General features: G+C 35.1%; 1 protein-coding gene across 2 annotated transcripts; it reads left to right on the top strand.

Annotated features, from left to right (window-relative positions):
• Positions 1–690: 690 nt before the first annotated feature.
• LOC144969906 (uncharacterized) lies at positions 691–27,992 on the top strand. Of its 2 annotated transcripts, none has more exons than XM_078908972.1 (20): positions 691–883; positions 2,483–2,687; positions 3,344–3,507; positions 4,041–4,338; positions 4,863–4,936; positions 5,813–5,866; positions 6,989–7,103; positions 8,348–8,526; positions 9,102–9,326; positions 9,839–10,047; positions 10,878–11,018; positions 11,742–11,879; positions 12,355–12,580; positions 17,540–17,741; positions 18,144–18,431; positions 20,988–21,052; positions 22,140–22,185; positions 22,841–23,028; positions 24,617–24,833; positions 27,058–27,992. In XM_078908972.1, exons 1-20 carry the CDS (start codon positions 722–724, stop codon positions 27,195–27,197), a joined length of 3,336 nt encoding a protein of 1,111 aa, XP_078765098.1. In that variant the 5' UTR covers positions 691–721; the 3' UTR covers positions 27,198–27,992. The 2 variants fall into 2 exon arrangements, with proteins under 2 accessions (XP_078765098.1, XP_078765105.1); XM_078908979.1 differs by having other exon boundaries at positions 18,144–18,389.
• Positions 27,993–27,997: the final 5 nt, after the last annotated feature.

Below are 27,997 nucleotides of genomic sequence, written 5' to 3' on the forward strand. Positions count from 1 at the left end.
AGATTTCGATGATTTTTCGAATAAAATGCACAGCAAAAAGCTAAATATTCAATGGATCGTTTCTTTTCACGTTGTACGACCTATCTAAATCAATTGAACAATATTTTTTTTTCAAAAATGTAATCTCTATAAAACAGTAAAGTTTGCTGCCCCAAACGTAAACAATAACAAGTTGCTAGTGATTTCCGTTAGGGACCGGAATAATTTACGCACAATATAGGTCTCCCAATTTTGTAGTTTGAGTTGTAGGCAATACACTTTCAGTATTGAAAATATGTTTACATAAAATCTAACAGTTGCAGAAATAATAATATAAGACTAAATTATTATGAAAATCAGGCTCCGAATAATTCTCGTTTTGTTCACACCAGCGCAATAATTTGCTTTGGTCTAAAAATAGATAGACGTAACTTTTGAAAAATTTTACCTTTTGTTCCATAAAATATCCATATTTAGACATTATTTGATGCATGATCGAGTATTTATGAATATGTGTTTCTTTTGCCACCTAACAGCCAAATTTTAAAGGTTATTTTCTTTCTATTATTTACATTGGAACGTGAGCTGTCAAGACAGGAACATGTGGTTTGCCATGTGCTTCTCGACCTTTGTTTACGTTTGGGGCAGAAAACTTTACTGCTCTATAAAATACTTCTACTGAGAACGTTCAAAGCGATATATGAAATAGACGAGTGGAAGTTTCAGCGTCCTAGGTTTCAAGATGGATGACTGCAACCTTGCAAAGTTGGCTGTAAAGCCAGGCGCTTTAATTCCGCCTTTCAAACCTGCCGTTACAGATTACAATGTCACGGTTCCAAGTAGTGCAGATAAAATAACATTCGATCCCACCACCAGTGACACCGGAGCTTCATATGGAATTTCAGTAAGTGATCTGTTTTTTATTTCCACATAGAAAGAATTTTGACCCATTGAAAATTGAAAAACATTGTTTTGATAAACAAACAAAAAAAAAAAATAGATAAATAAATAAAATACCCACGATGTCGCTAAACAGGGGTATTACTAAAATGTAAGTCGTTATTTTGGGTTTAAAAAATTTGTATTACTCCTAATATATAGCAAAAAAAAATCGGGACCAGAGATCAACGTTGTCGTTATTCAGGGGTGTCCTTATCCAGAGGTTGCACTGTATGATAGTGGAAAAAATTTAGACATATCTAGGTCATGACATGTCAGGAGTAACCCAGGGATCAGTTCAAGGACCTACCCTTTTCCTCATTTAATTTGTAACAAACAAAGAGAAACTATTAAAAGCTGACTATCAACTACATTGAAATGTTGATCACCAAAATACTTAGGAATTTTAATATCAAATATATAAGTCAATACATAAGCTACATTACATCTTTAGTCAACAGAACAAGCGCATTCATTCACATGAACTTAAAATGATGCTCCAAAAACACTCAGATTTATTGTTACAAAGGCCATCTTTAGAGTATAAACTCATTATCAAAAAGACATCAAGGCCCTCAAAAGGACTCAAGAATTATTACAGGAGATTTTTCGAAAATGCCTCTTAAAGTACCTCTAATCTGTTGTTAAATCTTTATTTGGAATCATTAAGCTATACAGAAAGAGGGACAAGGTCACAACCATACACAAATTTCACAACAAACAACTCGCAATCAATTGTCCCATGTCAGTTAGACTAGCAACTTGAACAATACGCATTCCCAGCAATGAAATGCCCATATCACCAACTAGACTGGAACAGATGGGCATGTTTATTCATTCCAATTATGAAATAGCTTGCCATTTGGTGCATCAGAATTGGAAAGCATCACAACTGCAAGATAATTACTTTTCTTCTTAAATCAGATTATAATAGCAGTTCATGGTCTGTTTTTGTTCTGTTTTTAAAAATAAAATATTAACAATGGACTGATCCTTCATCAATTGTGGCTACCACAAGCCAACAAGGAGAACATGACTTATTCCCGTCTCTCCTCGTGGAGAATATGTCCACCTCCATTGACGGCCGTTCCCTGATCCGTCTCCTAAGGACACACCAGGTGAGGGTCAGTTATCCCCTTCTTTGTTTCATCAGCATGAGAACATAGGAGAAGAGGAAAGGGAATAACAAGAAGACGAAGATGACAATTAGCATCCTTCTAAATCTTTCAAAATGGTGGGGTAAAAATAATCTGATGCAGAAGTAAAGTGAGAAAAGTGCTAGACCTGCATAATAGAAGGTAAAATTGGATTTCTGTTCCAAAGCATTGTGATAATCCAGGCATCTGGTCACTGCTAAAAAAAAAAAGAAGCTGTGCTGCTTCTTTTTTGTTCCCTTTCTATATCTGCGTTTATGTGGGTGTGTATGTGTGTGTCTGTGTTGTGGCTGTGAGTGTGAGTGTGAGTCAAGGGCTCAAATTAAGCTGGAAGACCCTATTTGAACCTGTCTATTATAATGATCACGTATACTTGTACCGTGTATCTATACTCTGATCATTCACATCAGGGTAGTGGAGGTTCCCGTGAGGTCCCTTTGAAAGAGGGTGTCATCACTGATATCAAGATTGAAGTGACGGCTGAAGATGGAACCACAAAGAATTATTTTGTTCATGTTAAACGTCTGTCAGCTAAAGACGCAGTGCTGAGTGACATAAAAGTGAAAGATGGGAACTTGGAGCCTGAGTTCAACCCAAATCAAGTTCTTTACTTTTGTAAGTTTTTTCCATTATTCATTAAATTAAAGATCTCTTCTGAAAATGAAAAAGATACACATCTTTATCAGTCTGATTACATGCTTTGTTTGTCATCTCTTCTCTCACATTTTCAGGCATTATTTAATTTTTTAATTTACGTACAAAATGATACTGCAATATCGTCTAATCATATATTAACTTTTACATCGAATGGTTGTGGGACTGCTGGGAGTCTATCTATAGCTTTAATGTTACGCGTGTCCATTCTTTTCTGCTGAGTGTAATTTCTTGATTATTCTCAAGATCTTTGATGTTATTGATTTAATTGTTTTGTGTGCTCAATCTAGGTCTCTTTTTAATTTTGATACTATCATTGTCTATGATTTCCCTTCTGTTTTGCTCCTTTTATTTTGTAAAACAACATAACCTTTTACATGGTGTATCTCTCTTGTCTAAGGATGAGTCTAGAAATTCACCATTCGATTTCTAAAATTGTAAGGGTTAATAGCTTTTTATTTATTTTCTGTAGTTTTTCATTGAAAATAATTGTAAAGCATTTGATTGCCCGACAAACAATACAAAATACAAATTATACACTTTCCATCATTAAAGACCTTTGAGAAATTCGCAAATGAGCATAATTTAATCCTGTCTTTGATTTCCTTCTGATGTAGGTCTCCTTCCCAGTAATGTTGCGAATGCCACAATCACTCCAAAGGCCCCAGATCCTAAAAGTGTTATCCAGGTTTGTGGTCAAGCAAATAAACCAGTACCCCTCAATACTGGCTCCACAAAGATTGAAATTGAAGTTACATCTCCTGATGGATCTAATAAAAAGGTAAATAATAATCATCGTTCTACTTCGTTTATTGGCCTTTAATATGTTGGTTATTATATATGACGAGTATAGGTCTCTTCATAGCAAAAGTTTAGACTTGTCTTTGTGGATATCTGGCTCAGAAATATAGAAAAACAAAACAAAAACAAAAAAAAACACCCCCAACAAACTATAAATCAACCCCCCCCCCCCCAAAAAAAAAGGAAAGTAAAACAATCCAGTTTTAATTTCACTTTCTTTCAATTTATTGAAAGCATATCACATATTTCATGACAATAGTGGTTCGTGTTAAATTTTATAAATATTTCGGATTTTTTCGAACTGCTAGCCTTTTTGTTGTATCTTTTATAAGAGTCAATTTTACTCTCTTTATTTTACAACACATCTTAAGAAAATAACTAATGGCTTAAAAAAAAAAAAAAAAAGAAAAAATCTCCCTCCACAAATTACTTGCTTGTCAAAATTTCAATAAGGCAGTAAGAAAGGAAATGAAGATTGTCAGGTGTCTTTATTCAAACTCTTTTCCATTTCAGATGTATACCCTTGAGGTGGTGAGGAAACAGATTCCAAGATATGTGAAATTTGAAGATCCCAAAGCTGCTGCTGACTACGAGTGTCCGATATCTCTGAGTCCTTTATATTGTCCCATAACTGTCAAGGGCAGTAATCCAAAGCACACATTCTCTGGACCATTTATCACTGAATTGACAAAAATATCCAAAGTTGATCCGCTCAGTGGCCGTGCATTGGAACCAGGTTGGAGAATAGAGGACTATGATATCGATAAGAAGATGGCTCAACAGATGTCCACCATCCCTCTTACTTACTCAGGTATAAATTTACTGCAAGTTTTATATTTAGTTTGTGAAAGATTATCATTAAAAGATATGTATGATAAGCAATTTTGATTTTGATATGCTTTAAATATTACACTGCTTATATTTCCTATTTTGGATTAGTTTCTTGAATACAAAATTATTTTAAAAAATTAATAAATAAAGAAAGAAAAGAAAATTTATAAAAATAAAAAAGATAAAAGTAAGTAAAATGATTAATTAAAAGTAATGTGCCATTTATTAATGTCTAAAATTCTACATTTTGATTTCAATGAGAAATTGGGATTTTTTATTGGTAAGAAAAATAAGTGAACTATAAAAAGCTTTAAAGAATGCTGTATTGTTCTAGAGTCAATGTCCATCACCAGAGTGTTATATTATTATTATTATTATATTATTATTATTATTATTATTATTATTATATTATTATTATTATTATTATTATTATTATTATTATTATTATTATTATTATTATTATTATTATTATTATCATTATTATTATTCGATATCTCAATGTAGGTGCCACACAACCAAGGAAATTTGGTGAGCTTGCCACAAATCTACAAGAATGCAATAAACCTCCAAAACTTGAGGTACTTATGTGATTTCAAATCTAGTATGATTATCTTGAGTGAAACTTGACATATGCCTGTTGATGCTAAACGATCTATCATTTATTCATTTCACTATATATTTGAACTTTTAAGCCTTGAATCATCAAAACGGGTATGAATTTTATACTTTCAGTGTAGAGAAATACGTTAATACTCCATTTCTCTTTGATAAACTTTTGGAAATGGGAATTTCGTGTAGGCACCCAGTGAACGATAAATTAGTCCCAAATATCGGAGCATACTCAATGTCTCAATCGTTTCTATGTTACATGTTTGTGTTGAGAATATTGGCTATTAAGCTTAAATGCTGGCCAACTAACTTCGTGGTGTTTGTGTTTGTTGAAGCCGTGACCTCAAGAAGTATGGGAGAGAAGGCTCTAATAAGACTACGGTTTGAAACGACCTTTTTGAGGTCGTGGATAGCTCATATGGCAGAGTCACGATCTCTCCTTCCAGGCGGAGTTGTCATACCAGTAAGGTTGTGGGTTCGAGCCCCCATCGCTGCCGCGATTTTTAATTCTCTGTTGTCTTCTGGCACTTTCCTATTCACTTCATTTCTTGTTAGTGAACTATAACCATTTAATCTTCAGGTCTATGGGCCATACTTTTGCAAAAGCCTTTTGGGCCCAGCATTGTAACATTTACATATCCGTCATGAAACAAATATCAAATATATGTGTAGGCTATCTAAATATGTCAAGTGCTCTGATCAATGTTTCCGTATCTTTATATCCGTATTTTCTGGTGGTAATGGATCCCATTTGCGAATGGCTGTAGGAATTATTTTTTTTTAATGAATTTATTTGCAAATGGTTGTATGTATTTTGATGCTGTGTTTTCTCTTGTATCTTTCAGGATGTCGGTGACAAGTTTAAGAATTCATCCCTTACACTGAAGAGAACATATCAGGTGGGGTGAATGTCAAATACAGTAGTTAATTTTAACAAAATTTCTCCCTGCAGTTTATTCAGTTTTCAGACATTTTGAGATCATGAAATGACTGACAAAAGTGAGAAGTTTGAATAAATGAGAAGAAAACAAAGACTTAAGAAAGGAATTTTGCACAACATTAGGCAAAAAGATCACACTTTGTATTCTTCACTAAATACTTTTTTTTGTTGTTGTTTTATTTGATTTGTATCTCGATTCCCCTATTCTTGCTTTTGGCTTCTTTCTTTCTTTGTCTCTTAGAAAAAAAAAAAAAAAAACAAAACAAAACAAACAGCAACAACAAAAACAAAAATAAACAAACTTTGATGGCTCTTTGATATGAGATGTGAAATATATCTACTCTGACCTTTTTGTAGATCAACAATTTACTCCAATGAGCACAGTATAATTATATCATCATTTTCATTATCTATCCACTCACAACTGTGAACGATGCTGAAAGGTTAGCAACTAACTATTGTTACTATTGTCACCATTATTCTTATCTATATTAATATTTATCTATTAACTATATATAGGAAATATCATTGGTTTAGGCCTATATCACATTTATTAATGTTTAATTTGAACAAGTATCATCAATTCAAAATTATACTCTGCTTCATCATTAACATCGTCATCATTATCATTACCACCATTAATTTTAGCGTCCCCATAGTGGTCATGATGATATCCTTACCAACATCATCTTCTCATCATTATTTGTTTAGATGCTATCTATTCCTGTTCTCTCCTCTGCTCGGAAGTAAAAGTCTGTTTCTTTTTGATTGATGAGTTATATTCAATGCCAAGTGTATTTATTTATGTGTGTGTGTGGGGGGTGGGGGGGGGGGGGTGAGGGGCGTGGATATGTGTATTCGCCCACAATACTATCATTGCATCTTATATTGACATCTTTGTGAACCAAATTGAATTTCCATTTCCTTCGAAAATAACGTTATATCATATCCAATTCATATTTCAATGTCAGTTCTATTCTATTTCTACAAGCTATAATATATCCTTCAATGATTTTCTCCGTTTTTTTGTTTTTGTTTTTGTTCTCACCATTAATAAGTTTTTAGTTACTTCGTATTGCAGGAATCTAAGTGGGAAAAGGCTCTACAACAAGTCCACGATGAAACAAAGCCTGAAACTCTTGTCAAATCTGCCGACAATTATTTGAAAGAATATTACAAGAGAATCCCTAAACCAGGTATGCCCACTTTGGAGATGAGTTTTGCTTCTCTGTCATGTTGTGGGGTTAACGGTTTATTATAATCACTATTTATTGATCATAAAACAACCCATTTTATTGACAAAATAGATAAATAGTTCCATTTATCCAGCCCAAGAGGAAATTTATCATTTGGGTCTAACTTAAAAAAAGAAATACTGCGTTATCCCTGGCACCAGCTGCAGTTCAGAACTGAAAAGTAAGCAATAGGGGCCAAGTTTCTTGCTTACGGAAAAAAAATGGGATGCCAACCGTGGGGCTCAAACCTGAGACCCTTTGGTATAAGTACAATACCTTATCCAGTTGGTTGGATAGTACCTCCCTCTCCCTGATAATCATAACATTTTCCAAATGGTATAGCACTTGGATACAATTATGTTGGTGAGAATAGAGAGTGGATATATAATTATATCCAAAGTGTCACTCGATGCAAGGTGTCGTTACAAATGTTAATCAGTAGAAAAAAAATTCTAGGATTTATCCTTTTCCATTTTATCTCATCTGTGACCCACTGAATGCCGCGATTTTTATTAATTGTCTTTATTTATTTTTCTTTTTATATGTCGATTTTGTGTAGTGGTTATGCTTTGTCTGGACATAAGATTAAGTCAATGAGTTAAAACCCCATCCTCAGCTGGTAATTTCTGTGGAAAAACTTATTTTTATTCATTTTCTTTTTATTGGCGGATATAAAATTCGCTCTACCTTCCCCCCCCCCCCCCCCCCCCCCCTCCCCTTTCCTGGATGTAAAATGTGTTTGTATTTTTTCAAAAAATATTATACAACAGCCTTTGAAGTCTGCACGAGCCTATTCTGTTGTTAACTCTCTCCTTACCAATCATTTCATGATTTTTCCCAAAAAGTTATACCCAACCAATTCAAAGATTTTTTTTTTGCACAATCTCTAAAGCAAAAATGCTATGTAAAATTTTGTTCAGGAAAACAATCTCTACTATAAAATGCAAAGTTCTGATAGTTTTAATAAAGAGACATCTTCAATTTTTTTTATGTTAAAAAAGATTTATTTAACGAATGCTGGGTGTATTGTGACACATGAGACAATTTTCCTGTTGTTGATAAGTAGAGAGTTACTGTATGTTGTTCACCAGTAGAATTAAAGAACGTGAAGCGCTCAAATCATATTCGTAAATCATTAATAAATGTAATATAAATTCGATTATTATTTATCTATATATTTTTTACAACAATTTTTATTCTATCAGGGCATTTTCATCACCAGTATGCAGAAGATGAATCTCCTATTGACTCTCTTCAACATGCTATTCACTGTTTAGCAACTGCAGTCAAGTATAAACCAAAAGATGCCAATCTTCATCTTCAAATGGCCATGGTGTTAGAGGAGAAATATCTGGCTGAGGATATGTTTGGGTTAAAGAAAGAGGTTAGAAATTTTTATTGAGAATTGTTTTTTTTTATCATAAAAGAGCTTTTAATTTTATCTTCGATAAAATGATCAGATTTAAGAGCTATGCAAGGTTACATATTAAGGATTTTAAAAAGGTGATTGAAATTCAGTCCTTTTTGGCTATTTATCCATTCATATTATGACATGTCTATCAAAATCGTAGCCCCAATGAGAGTTATACTTCCTTTTTCATTATAATCAATCACGTTTTTCTAGTTTCATTTTGATTTGGTGGATAAAAGATGTGATACTTATTTCCATGATTTTTCCATCTTGGCCAGAGATTTTGAAACGCCCCAAATATATATTAAGAATCTTAAAAACCTGACTTTGTTGTTTCTTTGCAGTTTCCTACTTCTGCTACCTTGTTTGCCTAAAAAATAATTGTTGAGTTCCTATATTTTGAAAACAACACTTTTATCTTATTCTTTTAATTGTTCATGGTTAAAACTGCCCCTCATCACTTTTCTTGTTCCATATGATATGAACATTTTGCATTTCACGATGATAAAATAAAACTGCAATACAGATAATTTTACGAACATTGCCAGGAGAAAGACGATTTCATTTCAATGAATTTACAAGCAAAGGAGAGCTCTAAAGAAGAGGAAGTTTTGGCCATTTGTAAATTACGTAATGTTGACGCTTCTGCTCCAGTGAGTCTCCAACTTATTGCGCTGGATCAGGAGTATCACCACTTAGTGGGGAGTGGTCAGAGTGCAAAGGCTGACCACGTTCAGGGGTTGTTTGCCTGGTACAGCAAGAAAGTTTCACAGGTAAATTTTTCTTCTTTTATTCTCTTCCCTCTTTAAAGTTTTTATGGAAAATTTGTATATAACTAAGTTGTTTTGAAAATAATTATCTTTATATGAAAAAAAACCTTAGGCAGAACTTTTTCTCAGTTCGGGTAGTCGACAAATGGAACCACCTGCCTGCAACAGTTGTCGACGCCCCTTCATTGCAGGCATTCAAGTGCCGTCTTGACGATCATTGTGAAACAGACAAATACTGTTTGTGAAGTTTAATTCAGACACCTCCTTCCACTATGTGGCATGCCCAGTTTTGAGAGACGTGAATTAGATATGTTCACGAATGCACAAGAGCAGATAAAAGGCTGTAAAAGCCTACATAAATCTGGACTTATATCAACAAAAAAATACTTCAGTCGGTGGAAAGTGGTGGTAATAATATACTGTATAGAATTATGTAGATAACATGAAACTTCAATAGAGATAAGCTATTCGATTCTTTTTTATTCTTTTTTTTTTGTCTTTCCATTTGTTTGCAGGAAGGAGCTGCTGCTCACAAAGCAGAAGACAACCAGTCTCCATTGGGCCAGGCCTACCAGAAATATCAAGATGCTCTATGTCAGGAAGAATCCAAGGCCATTTACAACTTCCATGTCGGTCGAATGCTGGTCATTCAAGGAAATTACGAGGATGCTATAAAAAGGCTTGAAGCTGCTTTGTGCTGGAACTCTCAACATGAAATGTCTCGGTAAGGAGCTAAATGGTCACAATTATGGGGGGAAAATGTTCATTACTTAATTCTCTTATCTAAGTTGTGGTTTTGTTTTCCCGTCTCCCTCCTCCCCCCCCCCTCCCCCCGCCAATGGTGAGGATTCTTTGTTTTGATGCATTTTTCTCTATTATACAGTTGAGCTCTGTCAAGTTCAGACTACTTAAAAATGAGCCTGTAAAATACTATGGATGATCCAAAGTAATTCTGGGGTTTTTTTTTTAGCATTCAGGAAAAGTATGAGAGACCTAGTTAACTTGCAAGTCTAAGGGTATTGACAATTTTATGGTGTCACAAAATTAATGTTGTCATGTGGTCTAGTCAACTGATACATAGTAAAGCTTTTCAATACACAGTAAATTTGACATACAGACGATGTATTAAAATCGTATTCATACATTAGTTACACTTCGTTCTGATTGACCCTCAATAACGATTTGTAAGCAAAATATTTTATCAAGAATATTTCTCTTCTTTGATTAGTGAATGCTATTTAAATTCATGCATTGTTTCGTTAATACTTTTCATCTTACTGATGCAGAGTCAAATGGTAACTTTTTAATTCTACCAATAATAATAATCTGTTTAGATTCAGATATGATATTCTAGCTGACCATTGCTATAATTGATAATTTTTTAGTTTGGGCATTATTCCAACCTTAGTAGTGATTCTTATTTTTCACATCAATTAATTAAAGGAGAGACAACATATATTCATGATATAGCCATAAACCACGATTTTAAGTGTTTATATCTCCAAAATATTGAATACTGTACTATGAAAAAAAATGTATTAAATACTTTTTCAGATTTTATCTGGGCCTTGCTATCAGCCTGAGTAAGTCGGAGTGGAAATCAAGAGGCAAAGAGGCTGTTGGATATTTGCTGGGTGGCATGGAGCTGGTGCTTAGTGAACTGTGTAAACAGGCATGCAAGGCAGAGGAGATTGTGTGAGTTGTATAGATTTGGTTTTGGAGAAGAAGAAGAAGAAGGAGGAATAGAAGGAGAAGGAGGAAACAGAGGAATATGAGTATTGAGTATTAGGATTAGGAGGAGGAGACGGTAGAAGGGGTTTGCATTTGTTTTGCCTTGTTCATACCTATTAATGTAAATGTTGCTGCTCGAAGCTCAAAGAAATAAATAATAATGTGAAATTGAATGTAAGCTTCAATTTAATTACAAAAAACAGATCAAATGAATGTTTCGGGTTTCCCCTTTATCAACAAAACAGGATGAATGAAACACCACAGATAAACGAGATAATGTGGTAGTGGCGTAGCTAACCGTGGGGATTTGCCCAGGCTTAAGAAATGTATAATAGACTGTAACAATTGCTTGTTAACCTTTGATGAAGGTTGTGATCTTCTTCAAAGTACTTTCTGGCAGACCTAGTAAACTCAGCTTACCAATCAGTTTGCCAAAGAATAAAAAAGATTAGAAAAAATAATCAATGATCAATACTGGCCCTTTAGCTTGTGAGTCGAGAGCTCTACCAGTTGAGTTATCAATACTCCCAGAAACATACTCACTCTTTGTGAACAGTCATAGTTCACATTATTATTAAACCGTTAAATGTGATTAATTTTGTTCTCTTGCCTTTCTTTTCTTTTAAAATCATCATTATTGTTATAAACATATTCAAAGGCCATTTTAACAAATTTCTCTCAATCCAGCCCCAAGACTAGTCTATTTGCCAATAACCTAATGAGGATCAGCAATGTTCACTTCTTACGAGGTCTAATACAGACTGGATGTCTTTTAGCATCAAATGAGGTCAAGGATGCGATGTCGGCTACTGATGTTTTCCATACGTAAGGTTACATACAAATTAACAATACAGTGCAACCCACGTTTCTGTTTCTGGTTAATAATATAAATATAAAAAAGACTAAATATCAACTACTTACTTACTTATCCGAACCAGCAACCACCTGAGCTCTAGCCCTTCGGTCTTGTGCCATGACGTAGAAGTTAGACGTCTTTTGTAGTTGTTCCAGGTGACTATAAAGTGTGTTACTGATGCTTGGATTTGGGGGGAGGAATGTGCATCTCAGTTCTTCAAGAGGTTGAAATATCAACTAAGATGATTGCCAAAGCGCTGCTTTAGTTGACCTTAATTTAATGATTTTTTACTGTCAGATATGGTAGAAAAGCGATTAGACACCCATAAGATATTCTTTAAATCGTCAATTAACATTTTACATTATATACTCACTAAAGAAAAAAAGGTATTAGTACAATAATATTCATGCTATTGATGCTCAAATATAATTCCAAATTCCACAGCGCTGCTCTCCTTGCTTCTCAAGTGCTTCCAACTATTTCTCGAGGCGACACCTACAAGCAAATCGAATGGGTTCTCCTTGATGCTCATACAAAACTGCTGGAGTTACTAAGTCGTCAAAAGAAAGGCAATGAAGAACTCATTGCCTCGAGATGTCAAAGACTTTCAGCTCTGATTTTTAATTCTACCATTGCTGGGAATTCAAATTTATTAAAATTGCAAGAGGAGGTAATTGCTTCGACATAAAATTGCTCTTATTTTTGTATTTCTTCTTCTTCTTCTTCGTTCCTCTGATGGACATCTATGGCTGCAGTCCGATATCTGCTATGAAGTCTGTGGTCCGCTTTAGGTCCTCAGCCTCACCATAGAGCTTCGTGTTGAGTGTTGTAGGGGTGACCCAGTGGTTCGAACGTTGCACGTTGTATAATGGGCAATCCATAAGCACATGTAAGGTGGTTTCATGGTCGGTTCCACATGGGCAATAAGGGGTTGTTCCAATACCTAGCTTTGTAAACATATGTCCTCTTAGTCTATTGTGTCCTGTTCGGAGGCGGAATAGAGTGACTTGGCTACTTCGCTGAATGGCATGGATTGGATCCTGCTTGTTGTGTTCTAGGTGTGTGTCATTCCTTTCTTTGTCTATTTTTAGCTTTATTATTTTCTTTTGCTGATGGTAAGTGATTGACGACTTCGGTTGTTCCTTCTGGGCTCCTTCTTTGGCCAGTTGATCGGCAATTTCATTTCCATATATACCTTCATGACTTGGAATCCACTGCAGCACAATTTTTCCTGTTTTATCAGATAAGCCCTCAAGGGCCTCCACAGTGTGTGCGGCTTCAGAGTCCTGGTAATTTTCAATAGACCGGAGAGCATCATCAGAGTCTGTCAAGTAAACCACATTTTTCCCGTATATTCTGTGATCTCTGGATAGTTCTTTTGTTGCATTGAGGATGGCTTTTTCTTCAGTTTTAGTACTTGTGCACATTGAACCCACTGATACAGATATTTTTGTTTCTGTTTTATCTGTCCAGTGTATGAGTGCACCAGCACCTCCATTCATGAGGGGGCCGGAAACTGAGCCATCTGTATAAACTCTTATCCAGTTGGTCATTGGGTATTTTTTATCGATCATCTTTAGGGTTTGAGCATTGTCATTATTGCTTCGAATGTTTTTCTTGTTGATGGTTATGGATTTTTGTTTCTTTTTCCACGGTGGTGGTTTGAGATTTGGGACATTGATTTGGGCAATATCTTCCTTTGGTGTCACTTTATATTCGCTCTCTAGTTTTTGTCCCAAGGCGATGAAGTTTTCCCTTTTGAGTCGATTCTCTTTCTTTTCCATTGTACTTGGATGCAGTGGTTGGGATTCCATGAATTTTATCTTTGAGAATTGTGTCACTATTTTTAAATTTCGTTGTTCTTTGAGAGGTTTTATTCCTGTGTGGGTTTCCATCTTGTGAATTGGTGTTGTTTTCATTGCTCCAGTGATCACGCGTAGGCATTGGTTTTGGACTTTTTCAACCTTTTGAAATTGAGCCTGTGAGCACGTTCCCCATGCCGATATGGCATAGTCTATTGCAGGTCTTACATATCCAAGATATGTCTTCTTCAGGACGTTTGAGTTTGCTCCCCATTGCGTTCCAGCAAGTTTTCGGAGAAGCTGCATTCTCTTGTACCCTTTCTGTTGACTTTCATCTATTTGATGTTTCCAAGTGAGTCGAGGGTCAAATTTCACTCCTAGATACTTAGGCATAAGGTCTTCTCTCAGAATCTTTCCATCTAAAGTTAATCGCATAGATTGCTTTTTGGTTGATAAGCTGAATGTTGTGTATGTGGTTTTATCAGCATTTACTCTCATACCCCAGTCTTTTGTCCATTTGCTCAAAGCATCAAGAGTCATCTGTATCCTGGCCTTTGCAGTGCCAATATTTCTTTCAGTGCATATCAGTGCAAGGTCATCTGCATACATGGCTGCTTTTACTCCTCTGCATTTGGTTTCGCAGATGTCATTGATAAAAACGACAAAGAGGGTTGGTGAGAGAACCCCGCCTTGTGGTACTCCATTTGTCATGTTCGTTAGCTTGCTTTTAGAGTTTTGAGATTGGACTCTTGCTTTTCGATTTGTGAGGTAATCTTTAATCCATGCAAACATGTTGTGAAACGTTGGCTTTCTTAAGTTTGAGAAGTAGTCCTTTTGTCCAGACTTTGTCAAATGCCTTTTCCATATCCACCCAAACTGTGACTGTGTGTTTTTTTTCTTGGTAACCATTTTCGATCAGCTGCGAGATGTATGTTATCTGGTCCTCTGTGCAGCGAAATTGTCTGAAACCAGCCTGTTCATCTGATATCAACTTATTGCTTTCTAAATACCATTGGAGACGGCGATTAACAATTCTCTCCATCAGTTTACCCAAGCAGCTTGTCAAACTTATTGGTCGGTAGCTTTCGGGTTTATTTTTTGGCTTGCCATCCTTCTTAATTGGTATCATGGTTGCCTGTTTCCATTTGAGTGGAAGTTTACCCTGTTTCCAACTTGCATTGAACAGTTGTTTCATTTTCCTCTTTGTGAGGGTTCCTAGGTGTTTCAACATGTCATTAGTAACATCATCTGGACCTGGTGATTTGTTCGTATTTAGAGATTTCAAGGCAATTTCTACTTCTTCTTTTTTAATCGAACTGAACATGACATCATCTGTGGATTCTTTGGGTGTATCCTTGTGTTTTCTCAATTCTTTATGGACTTCTCGTTTTCGTTCTTTTCTAATCTGTATACTCCCAACACTTGAGTACTGCTTCATAAAACAGTTTGCTGCTTGTTTTTTGTTGAGAATCCTCCCCTGATCATCTTCTACTGATGGTGCAGCATATCTGTTTTCTTGTCCACTTAGAGCTTTGGTTAGGTTCCATAACTTTCTTCCGTCTCTGTCGTAGTCAAGTTGTCTGGTTTTTTCATGCCATGCTTCCTGTTTTGCTTTTATTGTTTCTTTCCTGAGAGTTTTTTCAGCCTCTTTGTAAATTTCCATATTCTCATCATTTGGCTCTCTCTCTGCTTTTTTTCTGTGTTCAGTGACTTGGCTGTTGAGACTTCCTAATTTTTCAGTCCATCCTGGACAGTAGTCCTTTCTTGATCCTCTGGGGATTGATTCTTTTGCAGCTTTCATGATTGATTTTGTGAAAGCTTTGGCTGATTTTTCTACATTCCTTGTTTTACAGTTTATCTCTTTTGTATAACTATCAGTCAACTTTGAAAACAGAGTCCAGTCTGCTTTTTTATAATTCCATCTCGGAGGTGGTGCCTTTCTGTCTTTTGCATATTCTTCAGTTATTTCAACCAGAATGGGACGATGATCACTTCCTGCTAGTTGTTCCTTTATCTGTTTACTGACTTTTCCGGTGAGATCTTCAGATATGAGAGTTAGGTCTGGGGTTGATGTTGTCTTCCATGCTCTTGAGAAGTATGTATCTGGGTCATCTTCATTTCTGACAATTTGAAGCTTACTGTCTGTAAGCCAATTTTCAAGGGTTTCACCTTTTCTGTCTAAGTCATTGTATCCCCAGCTTGGGGAGTGGCTATTGAAGTCTCCCACAACAATGAACTGTTCTTCTTCACTTCTTATGTTTTCAATTGGCAGATTCTCTGATGGTGGGCTGTAACAGTTATATATTGTGTATTGCAATTTGTTTTTGGTAATTTTTACAGCCAATATTTCAACAGATTCATCTGTCGTTATTTCATTTGTCGCTATGTCATTTCTGACGAAGATGATTACTCCACCTTTGTTCCGTTCTTTTCTGTCTTTCCTAAAATGTTGATATCCCCTTATTGAACACCTAATGTTTTCTGTGAGGTGTGTCTCCTGTATGCAGGCAATATCTATCTTCTCATCCTGAAGAAACTTGGAGAGGGCAGTCTTTTTATGTTGTATCCCTTCTGCATTCCATTGTAGCAATTTGATAGTTCCAGTAGTCCGTAACCTTGCATCTCCTACCCTGGTTCCACAGTAGGAGGGCAAGGTACCACCAGATCGCTTGGGTGAACCCTGTTTATCAGGGCTCGACGCTAGGTCCGTCCGGCGGGAATCCCCAGACTTCGCGCCATATCGTCCGACAGTTTTGTTGTCCATCATGGTGAGGAGGATGCGTGTCACATTAATTTTTGGGTTGGTTTCCCTCTCCAGACTATTTGCGCCTTTCGGCTCTGCGACTCCGACTTCAGCGGTTCTTTATTCTCTGGATGTGATTCCATAGCCTTTCATCTTCCCAGATCCACAAGGCAGTGGTGTTTGAAGTTGGAGTTTTCCTTCTCCTAGACAGACTGCTTTCCAAGGCTATGAGCTCTGTCCACCCATTAATGGTGTCTAGGCTGGGAGTCCAGGAGGGTATCTTTGTAGAGTGACAGTTTCCCTTCACCCCACCAGCGTCATGGGGCTAGCACAGCTTATTGCGTGAACTAGGGCAATCTGGCCACGGCGGTTGATTCCTCCCTTCATCCGTCACCTCAGACACATAGAAACCTGTGTCATCAGCCGGTTAGAAAGTTCCTTTCGGAATACTCCAACCGTTGCCCAGGAGGCGGGCGGGGAAGAATGCCCCTACGTGGACCCTGACACGAGCTGGAATGGGTTGCGGATCAGTACTGATCAAAATAATCCAATCCTGCCTCCCATTTTTGTATTTAACACGTCGGTATTTGGTTACATGATTCTCATTCTTTATTATATGTGTTGCTGACATATCAACCATAGAGAGAATTTAATGAAAATTGGAGAATACATTGCTCTATTTATCGTTCCTCCATAATTCTTTTACCTCTTCATATCCTGGACTTTCCTATTTTGGTAACTTTTCTATCAGATCCTGATTTTTATAGACAAATTTTGCAGCTTAGGTTTTTAAAAGAACCTTCAGTTATGTCATTCTTTTATTTTATGCACAAAAAAATATCCTTTTAATTAAGATTAATTTGACAATTTATGTCTAATTATGACTAGAATGCGGTTAATGTGTGTTTGTTGCTTTCTTTTTGAAAGCCACAGAGTTGATTGTTCTTACTATAAATGATTTAAGATGTTCATGGATTTCTGTAATGGTTTCTGTAATTGTTTTGCTAGCCACAAATGGAGAACGTTCAACTCTGCTTCATACTTTTTTAAACTCAATTGTAACATGAGCTTGATTTTGTTTCAGACCTGCCAAAAGCTTGTTCAGATCCAGTCATCTCATAGTTATTCCCTCTTCCTGCTTGGTTCTGCTCAATTCGCCATTTATGAGAACAATCCATCCGGTGATGCTTCTAAACAAATGCTGACAGATGCTAAATCTTCCCTTGAAGCAAGTATCAGTCTTGAAGGGAAAACAAGCGACTCGGAACCCCCAGCAAAACTCACTGGTTTGTTACAAGAATAAAAATAGACATTTATATAATTCATTGTTACAATTTCAAAATGCTCCATGTGCCTCACAATGCTTAATTTGTTCACCCGACCAGGCTGTATAGAGTCAGATGTTACTGAGTGCTTTCGTACAAATAAAGATATCTGTGTTATAAAGTTAGCCTTCCTCATTTGAAATAAGTTATTATATTTTACATAACATAATCAATTCATTTTTGAACATTTCAGAAGAGAGAATTATTGATCAAGTAAATTTTATGGCATGAACTGTGGAGAAATCCCCTTATCTCTCTTTTGAATGAAAACATGAATGCATTATCTAGACGTTGGCCCAATTCTAGTTCTGATTCTTTATCTCACAATTTAATGTATGCAATTTTATTTTTGTGTTTATGAAGATCAGAAATGGTGGAGTGAAATGAAAAAGAAAGAAAAGGAGGCAGCAGTCAAACCATCAAGTGCAAAGGGTGCACCATCAGCGAGCCCAGCAGCATCGGCGGCAAAGCCTGGAGCTAAAGCTCCACCTCCAGCAGGAAAAGCTCCTTCTCCAGCCGGAAGAGGTGCCAGCACAGCTACAAGGGGTGGTCCTGCAGCCAGAGGTCGTGGAGTGGCAGCATCTTCCTCCAATACCCAGGCAAAGGGAGATAAGTCTAGTGGCCATGTTTGTGTTCCACAACAGAGGGGGGATAAGTTTAATTTTTGGTTATTTTTTGCTCGCTTGTGTTGTAGACTTCTGTAGAAAGCCATAAACTTAATGCACTTATTGTTGCGCGAATTTTTCATTAAAGGAAAAACCACATCCATATTCCATTTTAAAAATCAATACAGTTTGATAATATTTTGATTTGAATCTAATATATAATTAAATGAGCTGTGGAACTTGTAATTTTTCAGACCAAGTTAAAATCAAATATAATGATTATGTCCAAAAACATTTATAGAAAGAAAAAAAATAGAAATATATTATTTATCTGTTACTTTTAAAATATAATTTATAATATATAGATTTCTCAACTATTTATTTTCTCAGGCATGCATATTATCATTTTAAATGCAGGCGTATGTTGAGAACTGAAGATATATAAATACACATGTAGTCATGTAGTAATGTGTGGGCTTTTCTATCGGATCTATATTATTTTGATATTCAGATTTCCTATTCTTGAAAATTTGTGTCTTGTATTGCTTTTCTTTTTGTTTTTTTTTTCCACCCTGTTTTAATGTTATTAGATCTTAAATTATTTTATTATTACTTTATTATTATTATTTTTTTAATTACTAGAAACAGACTGACACATTGAAGTAACACACACATTCACGGCAAGCGTCCATTTTTGTTTGTATAGGTAAACGAGGGGTGATCAATATGTTTTTCTTTTATCTGAGTATGAAGAAGTGATGCCAAACTTGAAATTTGGTATGGAAACATTTATTTTTGTGTACATAGTCACCAGCTACAAGAACACATTTTTTGTCATTATTTGATTACCTTGAAAAGTGCTTTACAAAAGTCATGATGGAAACATGACAACGTTCTCTCTTCACACGTCATTGATGGAAACATGACAACGTTCTCTCTTCACACGTCATTGATGGAAACATGACAACGTTCTCTCTTCACACGTCATGTTACTTTTCTCCATCTTTTGCACTAGTTTTAAACATAATATATTAGGCAAGCCGTACCATATATTTCTGATAATTTAATATCATCATCATCATCATTGCCTTTTTCACCCTGGGTCAGGGTATAGGCCACAGACAAACAGTTTCCATCCTTCTCTCTCCCGAGCTAACTTTTTTTTATCTCATCCCAGGTCTTACCACTTCTCTGTATATCAGCTTCTTTAATTCTTCTCCATGTTCCTCGTGGCCTTCCCCTTGAACTTCTGTCCTGAGGGTTCCAGTCCAATACTTTCTTTGTTATCCTACTCCCTGTGTATTTGATATACATCATGTCTTTTTTCCTTTCAGATGGAAAAATATCAGCATGCATTTTTTCCAGTCTGTTAAAAAACATGTTAACCTTTCAAAAAATGAAGCGCTAAACAAATTATTTTATAACCTGAATTATTCATTGGAAATTTCTAGATTTTGGTAGAAATATATTATAGACTGGTAATCCTTCGAATATTTAACATTTAAAATATTATTTACAATAATTTCTCCATCACCAATTTAACATCACAGAAACTTTACCAAAACCATCTTCACAGCAACTATCCTGCTAAATCAATCAATGTTTTTATTATGTTACTGTCTTCCCTGATTTAAAAAAAGGGAAAAAAAAGCCAGAACAAAAGTTAGTCTCCTGTTCACAAAAATTGCTTTAAGCCATTTTCATATGTCGCTTATGCAAATGATAGAGTGAAAATGGAAAGGCTTCGTATGGGAACAAAACATACGAAGCCTTTCCATTTTCACTCTTTCGTTAGTATTTTACGATCACCGGCTTCAGGCAGCCCTTACTGTTTTCTACTTATGCAAATGATACATGGTGAGAATTATTCATTTGTTAAATATAAAAGCAATTTTATTTGCTTCACTATTTTGCATATCAACAACATAGACTGAGAGCTCAATCTTTGTTAATTGTTCCTCTTTGATGAAGAGTGAAAAGTCGAAATGAGGCGGCTCAAAGTTAAAAGACAGAATCTAGATTTGAAAATATTTATTAGAGTCATTACAATTCGTGAAATAATTTCTAAAAATGCTCATGTAGAAAGCATTTTTATATTTATATTTATTATTATTGAAAATTGCAAATGATTGTTACCATACTCTTGTCCCGATATAATTTTTGACATGCATATTTCTTTTGTCAGACCTTTTTCTTCCCTTACAATTTTCGTAAAGAGAATGAAAAACCTTGTAATACAGAACATCATGATTGGTTTTTATGTAAATATTATTATGAGTGCCACTCTAACGTCCATAGATTATGATGAATCTAATTGTAACAGAAAGTAAAGATTTAATCATACTGTTTGTTGGAGTTTTAATGAAAATTAATCTACTTGGTTAAAATTATTTATTAAACCATTAAAAAATAAGTAAATAAAATGTGGAAAATAGAATTATACTTATGTAAGAAGAATACCTTTGGACTTTTATGATGTATCATATATGTTAGTGCACTGTCACTATTTTAATTACCTTATTTAGTCAATATTTAATGTGTTATTTGTATTAGATTTAGAATTACCATTCTTATATTCTATTATTCTTTTCTCTTGCTTTACGAGCCGCAGCTAGAGGTGGAGCTGCAGCCAGAGGTGGGGCCACAGCAACAAGAGGGGGAGCCAAGGTATGCTGTGAAAATAATGAATCATCGCAAAGGCATAGAAGATCAGTCGGTGGAATTTTGCTAATTGTAATCATGTTCATATTTATTTGATCAATTTACTCCTGGTCCCTGAATTAAAACAAACAATTGATTCTCTAATTGATTCTTTAACTGCGGATGGTTGGATGGGAGCATCACCCTTGAATCATATACCTATGATGTTCGCATAGGTGTACGATCCGATAGTGATGTCGTTACTTCTTCTCTTTACTAGACTATCCTGCTTCTTTGGTTTGTGATTGTATTTTTGACAGGGGATATTTTTTTTTCTGTAAATCTTCTGCCTGTTTGTTCTTGGTTATTTATAATTTAGCTTATGATATCTTTAGGTTATGATTTTGATTTACATTTGTACTATTTTTGTTAGATTGCTTGTTTTTTTTTGTTTCAGCGGTCTCTCATATAACCTCAATTGTGTTGGAAGAGACCTAAAGCAACAAACAAACAAAAAAAGATTCTTTAACTGATATTTCTTTATCTATTGATATATCCTTTTTTATATTGTTTTAATGCTTTGCATTTTTTCTCTTTATTCATGCTTAGATAAAAAAAAAATAGTCTTAGGATCAAGAGATAATGAAACCTTTCTGAAGGAATTATTATTTTATGCAACGACAATGTGGAATGTATTTCAAGCAGTTGCATTAACACATTAAATATATTCTAAACATTCAGTTTGTTTATTCATGATAAAAAGGCATAATATATCTTGTGTCAACTCATGTCTATGTAGATTGAATCATATCGACAATAAAAAAATGAATATAAATTCAATTTTATAAGACCCAAACAAACAAGACCCAAAGAAAAACAGCAGAAAGTAAACAGAGAGAAAATCGTCTCAATCGCATGTTCCAACCTTCAATTTCATCATAAGGAAAGGGGTCCCTCCTGAATGTCCTTTTTCTGTAAATGTAACCCGTGGTTTGATCTTGAAGTGTTTTTGGTTATGTTTTTATTTAAAGCGGATGTTTAATCTAATTTGAATAATATTCGGGCTGTTACTTTTCAAGTTAAAGCATTTTACAAAATTTTCTTTTTTAATCAGGCAGCCCCGGCAAAACCTGCACCAGCTGCTGCCGAACCTAAGAAAGGTATGGTATATTTAGAAGTCTTGTCATGACTTTTAGATCATTTTATGATAAATCAAAAAGTCAAACAATATTTCTTTTTGTTATTGTTTTTGCCTTGAAGTTCTTTACACCAAAATGAAACAATCATCAATTCCAAATTATATCATTTTCAGTATATCATTTTATATGAAAAAAAAATGCATTTAAATGTTTTTAAATGTGCGGCTATGTGGTATGACACTCGCTTTCGGATCGGAAGGTCCTGGGTTCGAGCCTCGCGCTCGTCGCATAGTTGAGTCCTTGGAAAAAGCTCTTTATTCACATTCTATCACCGTACTCAGGTGTAAAATGAGTACCTGGCCGTAAACAGCGTTGTCTTTGTCCGAAAAATTGTAATATCGCCTTACATGCGTTCTGTCCCGTCCTACATGTTAAATGTTGCTGTTGACCAGGGGCCCCTTGTAAAGTGGATATTGCGCTATATATTAAAAAAAAGCTCAAAGCTCAAGCTTTTAGACAAATAGGGTCCAAACTTTAATCTGATTTTGGTTGTACGAAATGGATATACGTAATCACTTTATTTTCTAGCCCTAAAGTTTATACCCTTTTATCAGACATCGTTATTATATTTTTAATAAATTACTTCTGTTGTTTTTGCTATTCTGTTCTTATAAAGAGGAACCAAAGACAGGAGAGCCAAAGAAGGAGGAAGAGGAGACGAAAGCTGAGCCTGTCAAAAAAGTGGTCATCACCAATGCCAAATCTCATCAAACCAGATTGGCGCTTGCTCGTGTTCTGAGAGCAGATGAAAAACCAGATGAGGCTAAGAAATATTACAATGAAGTCATTGAGATGGCACCCGAGGTAGGATGCTTGTCTGATTAGTTCTCACTAAATTCTACCAATCAGACTATAAAATAAATGTTTAAGATTTGTGTGATTTCAGGCTCGCGGATGTTGTGAGTATTTTACCTAAACGGATAGCATCAATAGCTTTACCCTGACATTGCTTCAAGCATTTATTGAATGAATTCAATTTCTCATTTTATTCTTTTGATCTTAAAATGAATTGAGACAAAAACGATCCATGCATAACTGGGTGTTTTAAAATAAACAATTTCAATGTGCTAGTGAAGAGTATTTTATGTGTTAGAGAACAACTGACCTCATAAAATACTGTTTACTTCTGATTAATCAATAAAGTGATTGGTAGTATGTACAGTAAAACTGAGATACTGAGCATACATCTTCCTTAGCTTGAGCCTGCATAATTTTAATTTCCATTGCATTTTTTTCTATGTTTGAAAGAAAATAATACAACCAGCGTTAATTGCTATTTCTAAAATATTGAGCAACAATTGTCACAAAGAAAAGTTCTATATATTATAATCAATACTTTTCCTAGGGAAATCATGAAACTGTCCATAACTTTCCATGACAAACATTAATTTTTAAATAATTTAGTTTACACGCTCACTACTTTGTCATCATATATCATTGGTGAAAGAAATAATCTTTAAATTTCTGTTTTATATTTTACGAGATGATGAATGATTGTTTTGCATTTTATTATTATTATTATTATTATTATTATTATTATTATTATTATTATTATTATTATTATTGTAATCATTATTATTATTATTATGATGAATCTCTCTCTCTCTCACTCTCTCTCTCTCGCTATCTCCGTATCATTTATCATTTTATACGATTCTTCTCTAAGAAAAATGACCTATTTAGCAGACTGAACAGTTATGATATACTTATGGGTTAAAATCACGGATTGGGTTAGGTGCTCTAATAAATATGGTCAAAATCACAGATCTTGAGGTTGAGCTTTTTTTAGATTACATAGTCCAATATCTACTAAACATGCTTAAAGTGATTTGCAAGGTGTCCCAAGCCAACAGCAACACTTAACACGCAGGACGAGATGTGACACCTGCTAAGAAAAATGACAATTTTTTCTGACAGTAACAATGCTGTTAACAGCCAGGTACTCATTTTACACCCAAGTACAGTGAGAGAATGTGAGTAAAGAGCATTTTCCAAGGACTATGCTATGCACCGCTCAAAGTGGGATATAAACCCAGGACCTTCCGATTCAAAGGCGAGTGTCATTTCACTCGACCACATAGCTGCAACTCAAACTCATATCCATGACTAGTCCCGACATGTTTCTGATATCTGTGACCCCTCGTCTCAAAACGGTATTATGTCGGGATGGACCAGATGCTAAAAAGTCAAAGTATAGTTAAACTGGTCAAAAATATAAAACGTTGGTATTTAACACAGTAAAATATGATATTCTTTCTCCTCTATAAAGCATATAAATTCAATTTATGCATGACATTTCTGGCTACAAATTCCATTTTCAGCATCTTAGTCATCCCGACTTAATACCGTTTTGAGACCAGGGGTCACAAATGCATTACACTGTTATTTCTAGATTCACGATGCCTATATAGAGAGTGCTGAAATGTTATCCAAGTCAAACCCCATAGAGGCTGTAGATGTCTACGCCAAATTCCCAGTGTCAGAAAACCCCACTTTTGATGACGCCTACATTTTTGGAGAGATTTGCCGTATTTTGATGAAAGCAGAGAAATTTGATGATGAGCGCCTTGCCAAGAACATGATTGCTTATGGGAGAGTCCTCGGAGTTGGTAAGAGGAATTGATAATGACTTTTAAATTCTAACTTTGTACGACATGGGTGATTCCCGTTGACATCAGACTTCCTGTTTGATGGATTATCTATTTTCCTTAACTCACTCAACCCTAGAGATTTTTTCTGCTTTTCAAAATTGGAAAAAAAATGTATTAAAAATGAGCATGTACATAGATAGTTTAATTCATCTACCGCTCACATCTATAAACTAAAAACAAATAATAATTTGTCACGGTAAAATGTAATAAATAGGCATGGGGTAAAAGTACCCCGGGTAAAACTACGGATATAGTCGGTGTTAGGGTTGAGTGAGTTAACCCTCTCCTTACCAGCCATTTTCAAGATTTTCCTCAAAACTTCACACCCAACTAACGCAAAAATATTTTTTTTTTTTATCACTCAGACATAATAGAAGTAAAATTATTGCGATACAGTATTTCTTTAGCAAAACATGCTCTACAGCACACTGTTCATTTTCTTTAAATTTTATGATTTACAATAAGAGAAATTTGAATAAGAAAAATGTTGGTTGTATTGTAATGAATGTGACGATTTTCCTATAGTTCGTAGGGAGAGGGTTAAAGGAATGTCTAGGCGACAGTATCTAATGATGCTGTAGCAAAAGGGCATAATAAAAAATAAATGAATTAAAATGTTATAACTGGACAAGAAGATAAGCATTGCACTTATATTTGGTGGACCCAGGTTTGAACCCTGCCATCCACATCTCATTTGTTATCCTTGGGCATGAAACGTTGCTCTTATTGTTCACTTTGCAGTGCTGTACTGCAGCTGATGCCTGGATAATCTTAGTTGTTTCCTACTCTATACACATTGAGCTTTTATATAGTGCAATATCCACTAAACGTGCTCAAAGGGCTTTACAAGGGGTCCCTGGCCAACAGCAACACATAACATGTAGGACGAGACATGACGCCTGTCAGGCGATATTACAAATTTTTGGGACAGAGACTGTTAACGGCCAGGTAGTCATTTTACACCTGAGTACAGTGAGAGAATGTGAGTAAAGAGCCTTCTCCAAGGACTCAACTATGCGCCGAGCGAGGCTCAAACCCAGGACCTTCCGATCCGAAAGCTAGTGTCATACTACTAGACCACATAGCCGCATTAGTATACCCAAAGATGACTTGTTCTGACCCTTTAAATTATTGTCAAAGAGTACTATAGTAACTGAGCTTGAAACCATTTATTGGGTCGGTAGATAGCAGCTTATTGTATGTGCAATTACCCGTCAATCTCTTTCTCTCTCTCTCTCTCTCTCTCTCTCTCTCTCTCTCTCTCTCTCTCTTTCATATGCTCTCTCTCTCTCTCTTGCATACGCTCTCTCTCGCTCTCTCTCTCTCTCTCTTTCTCTTTCTTTCATACGCTCTCTCTCTCTCTCTCTGTCTTTCTCTCTCTCTCTCTCTCTCTCTCTTGCATACGCTCTCTCTCGCTCTCTCTCTTTCTCTCTCTCTCTCTCTCTCTCTCTCTCTCACTCTTTCTCTTTCTTTCATACGCTCTCTCTCTCTCTCTCTGTCTTTCTCTCCCTCGCTCCCTCTCCATTTTTCTCCAACATGCGGAAGGTGACACAGGAAAGAGTCCCAGGATTGGCTCCTCGAAATCACAATATTTTTGTCCTGTGTCTTTATCTGACATTGATGTCGATTGTTTATGCCTGCACAGAATTTCCAAAATAGCGGGATACTATTCACAACCCCCCCCCCCCCAAAACAAACAAATAATAGACCCCCCCCCCGTCCCAGGTTTAAAAAAAAGAAACAATTAACTATTTGTTCAATACTTATTTTCAGAAAAACTGTTGTCTAGTTAAAACACCAAATGATTCCTTACCCAGTTGACAGTATGTTTATTTATTGTGACTTGTTTTTATATTATATTATGTTGATAAGCGTTCTTGACATTATTATTCTTTATATATGTATATATATATATATATATATATATATATATATATATATATATATATATATATATATATATATATATATATATATATATATATATATATATGTATATATAATCGCCAGATATTCAAATATTGAAAAAAAAAGTTATAATTGCGAATTGCTATGAAAAAGTAAAATATTTCTATTGCTCTTTAAGTGGTGCCTTTTGACAGGTAAGTTTTAGTGTGTTCCTCTATCACATTAGAAAAAAAAATCCCTATTTGTTAAATAAATTTGTTCTCTTATTTTCTAGGTGTCTTGGAGAGATACACAAAAATCCTAGAAGAGAAACACAAAAATGATCTCTTGAAGACAGTTTATGCTGGAGTCAATAACAAATCAGTGGATGACCCGGATATGCAAGCTTTCTTTAAGTTCAAGTTTTGGATTTGATCAGTTTAAAATACTTCCTTACAAACCAAAGATGTTTTAAAAGCTTATCAGATTATCTTCTTCCCTTATGAAACATGCATTTTTGTAGACTGTTTTACTGTTGATATTATTTATTTGTATGTATTGTAGTTTGGACATCATGGCTGATTCCTGTTGACATCAGATATTCTGTTTGATGCATTATCTATATTCCTTCATGACGACGGATTTAATGATGTCGTGGCAGAAGGGTGTAATTTTTAATGAAAATAATATTTATATTTAGTCTATTTATAAATATGATAAATATTTATTCATTATGTAATTAAAATTAATCTTTAGAATATTAACTGTCTCAACTATAATCATTTAGTTAAAAACAACTGATATGTCTTGACCTTATGGATAATGATCTCATTGTTATTCTATGTTTCTTTCTACTAGTACGCTCTTTTCTTTTCTTTTTTACTCTCTCGAGTTCACCCTCATTGAAAATCGAATTTTCCATGCATATGAACTCGAGAGAGTTAATGCACTTTGACCATAATATTAGTTTATTTTTCGATGTCAGTCGTTTTTATGAATTTAAATAAGAAATAGATATGTGCTTCAGCTTTATATATTACAATTTATGCATCGCTTAATGTTTTGATTAGGCTGTTAATGAAGGAGGATGATATGGTATCAAGCAGCTGTTTACAAAATGACCTTTTATTCAAGAGGTCTGAAATTAATGTGAATTTATAACATTTCCACATGACCTGTCAAGGAAAAACAATTTTTTTGATGAGTTCAGCCCAGTAGTAGTAGTATCGTTCGGC

The sequence above is a fragment of the Berghia stephanieae genome, chromosome 1, assembly GCF_034508935.2.
Source record: "Berghia stephanieae isolate SIO BIC M18660-M18661 chromosome 1, UCSD_Bste_1.3, whole genome shotgun sequence".
Classification (NCBI taxonomy): Eukaryota; Metazoa; Mollusca; class Gastropoda; order Nudibranchia; family Aeolidiidae; genus Berghia; species Berghia stephanieae.

What these genes read in the sequence shown, in the direction of transcription:
- LOC144969906 (XM_078908972.1), top strand. Translation starts at nt 722, where the DNA reads ATGGATGACTGCAACCTTGCAAAGTTGGCTGTAAAGCCAGGCGCTTTA. An exon ending in TGCAAGGCAGAGGAGATTGT is followed by an intron (nt 11,019 to 11,741) that starts GTGAGTTGTATA and finishes CTCTCAATCCAG; the next exon opens with CCCCAAGACTAGTCTATTTG. An exon ending in CAACAAGAGGGGGAGCCAAG is followed by an intron (nt 21,053 to 22,139) that starts GTATGCTGTGAA and finishes TTTTTTAATCAG; the next exon opens with GCAGCCCCGGCAAAACCTGC.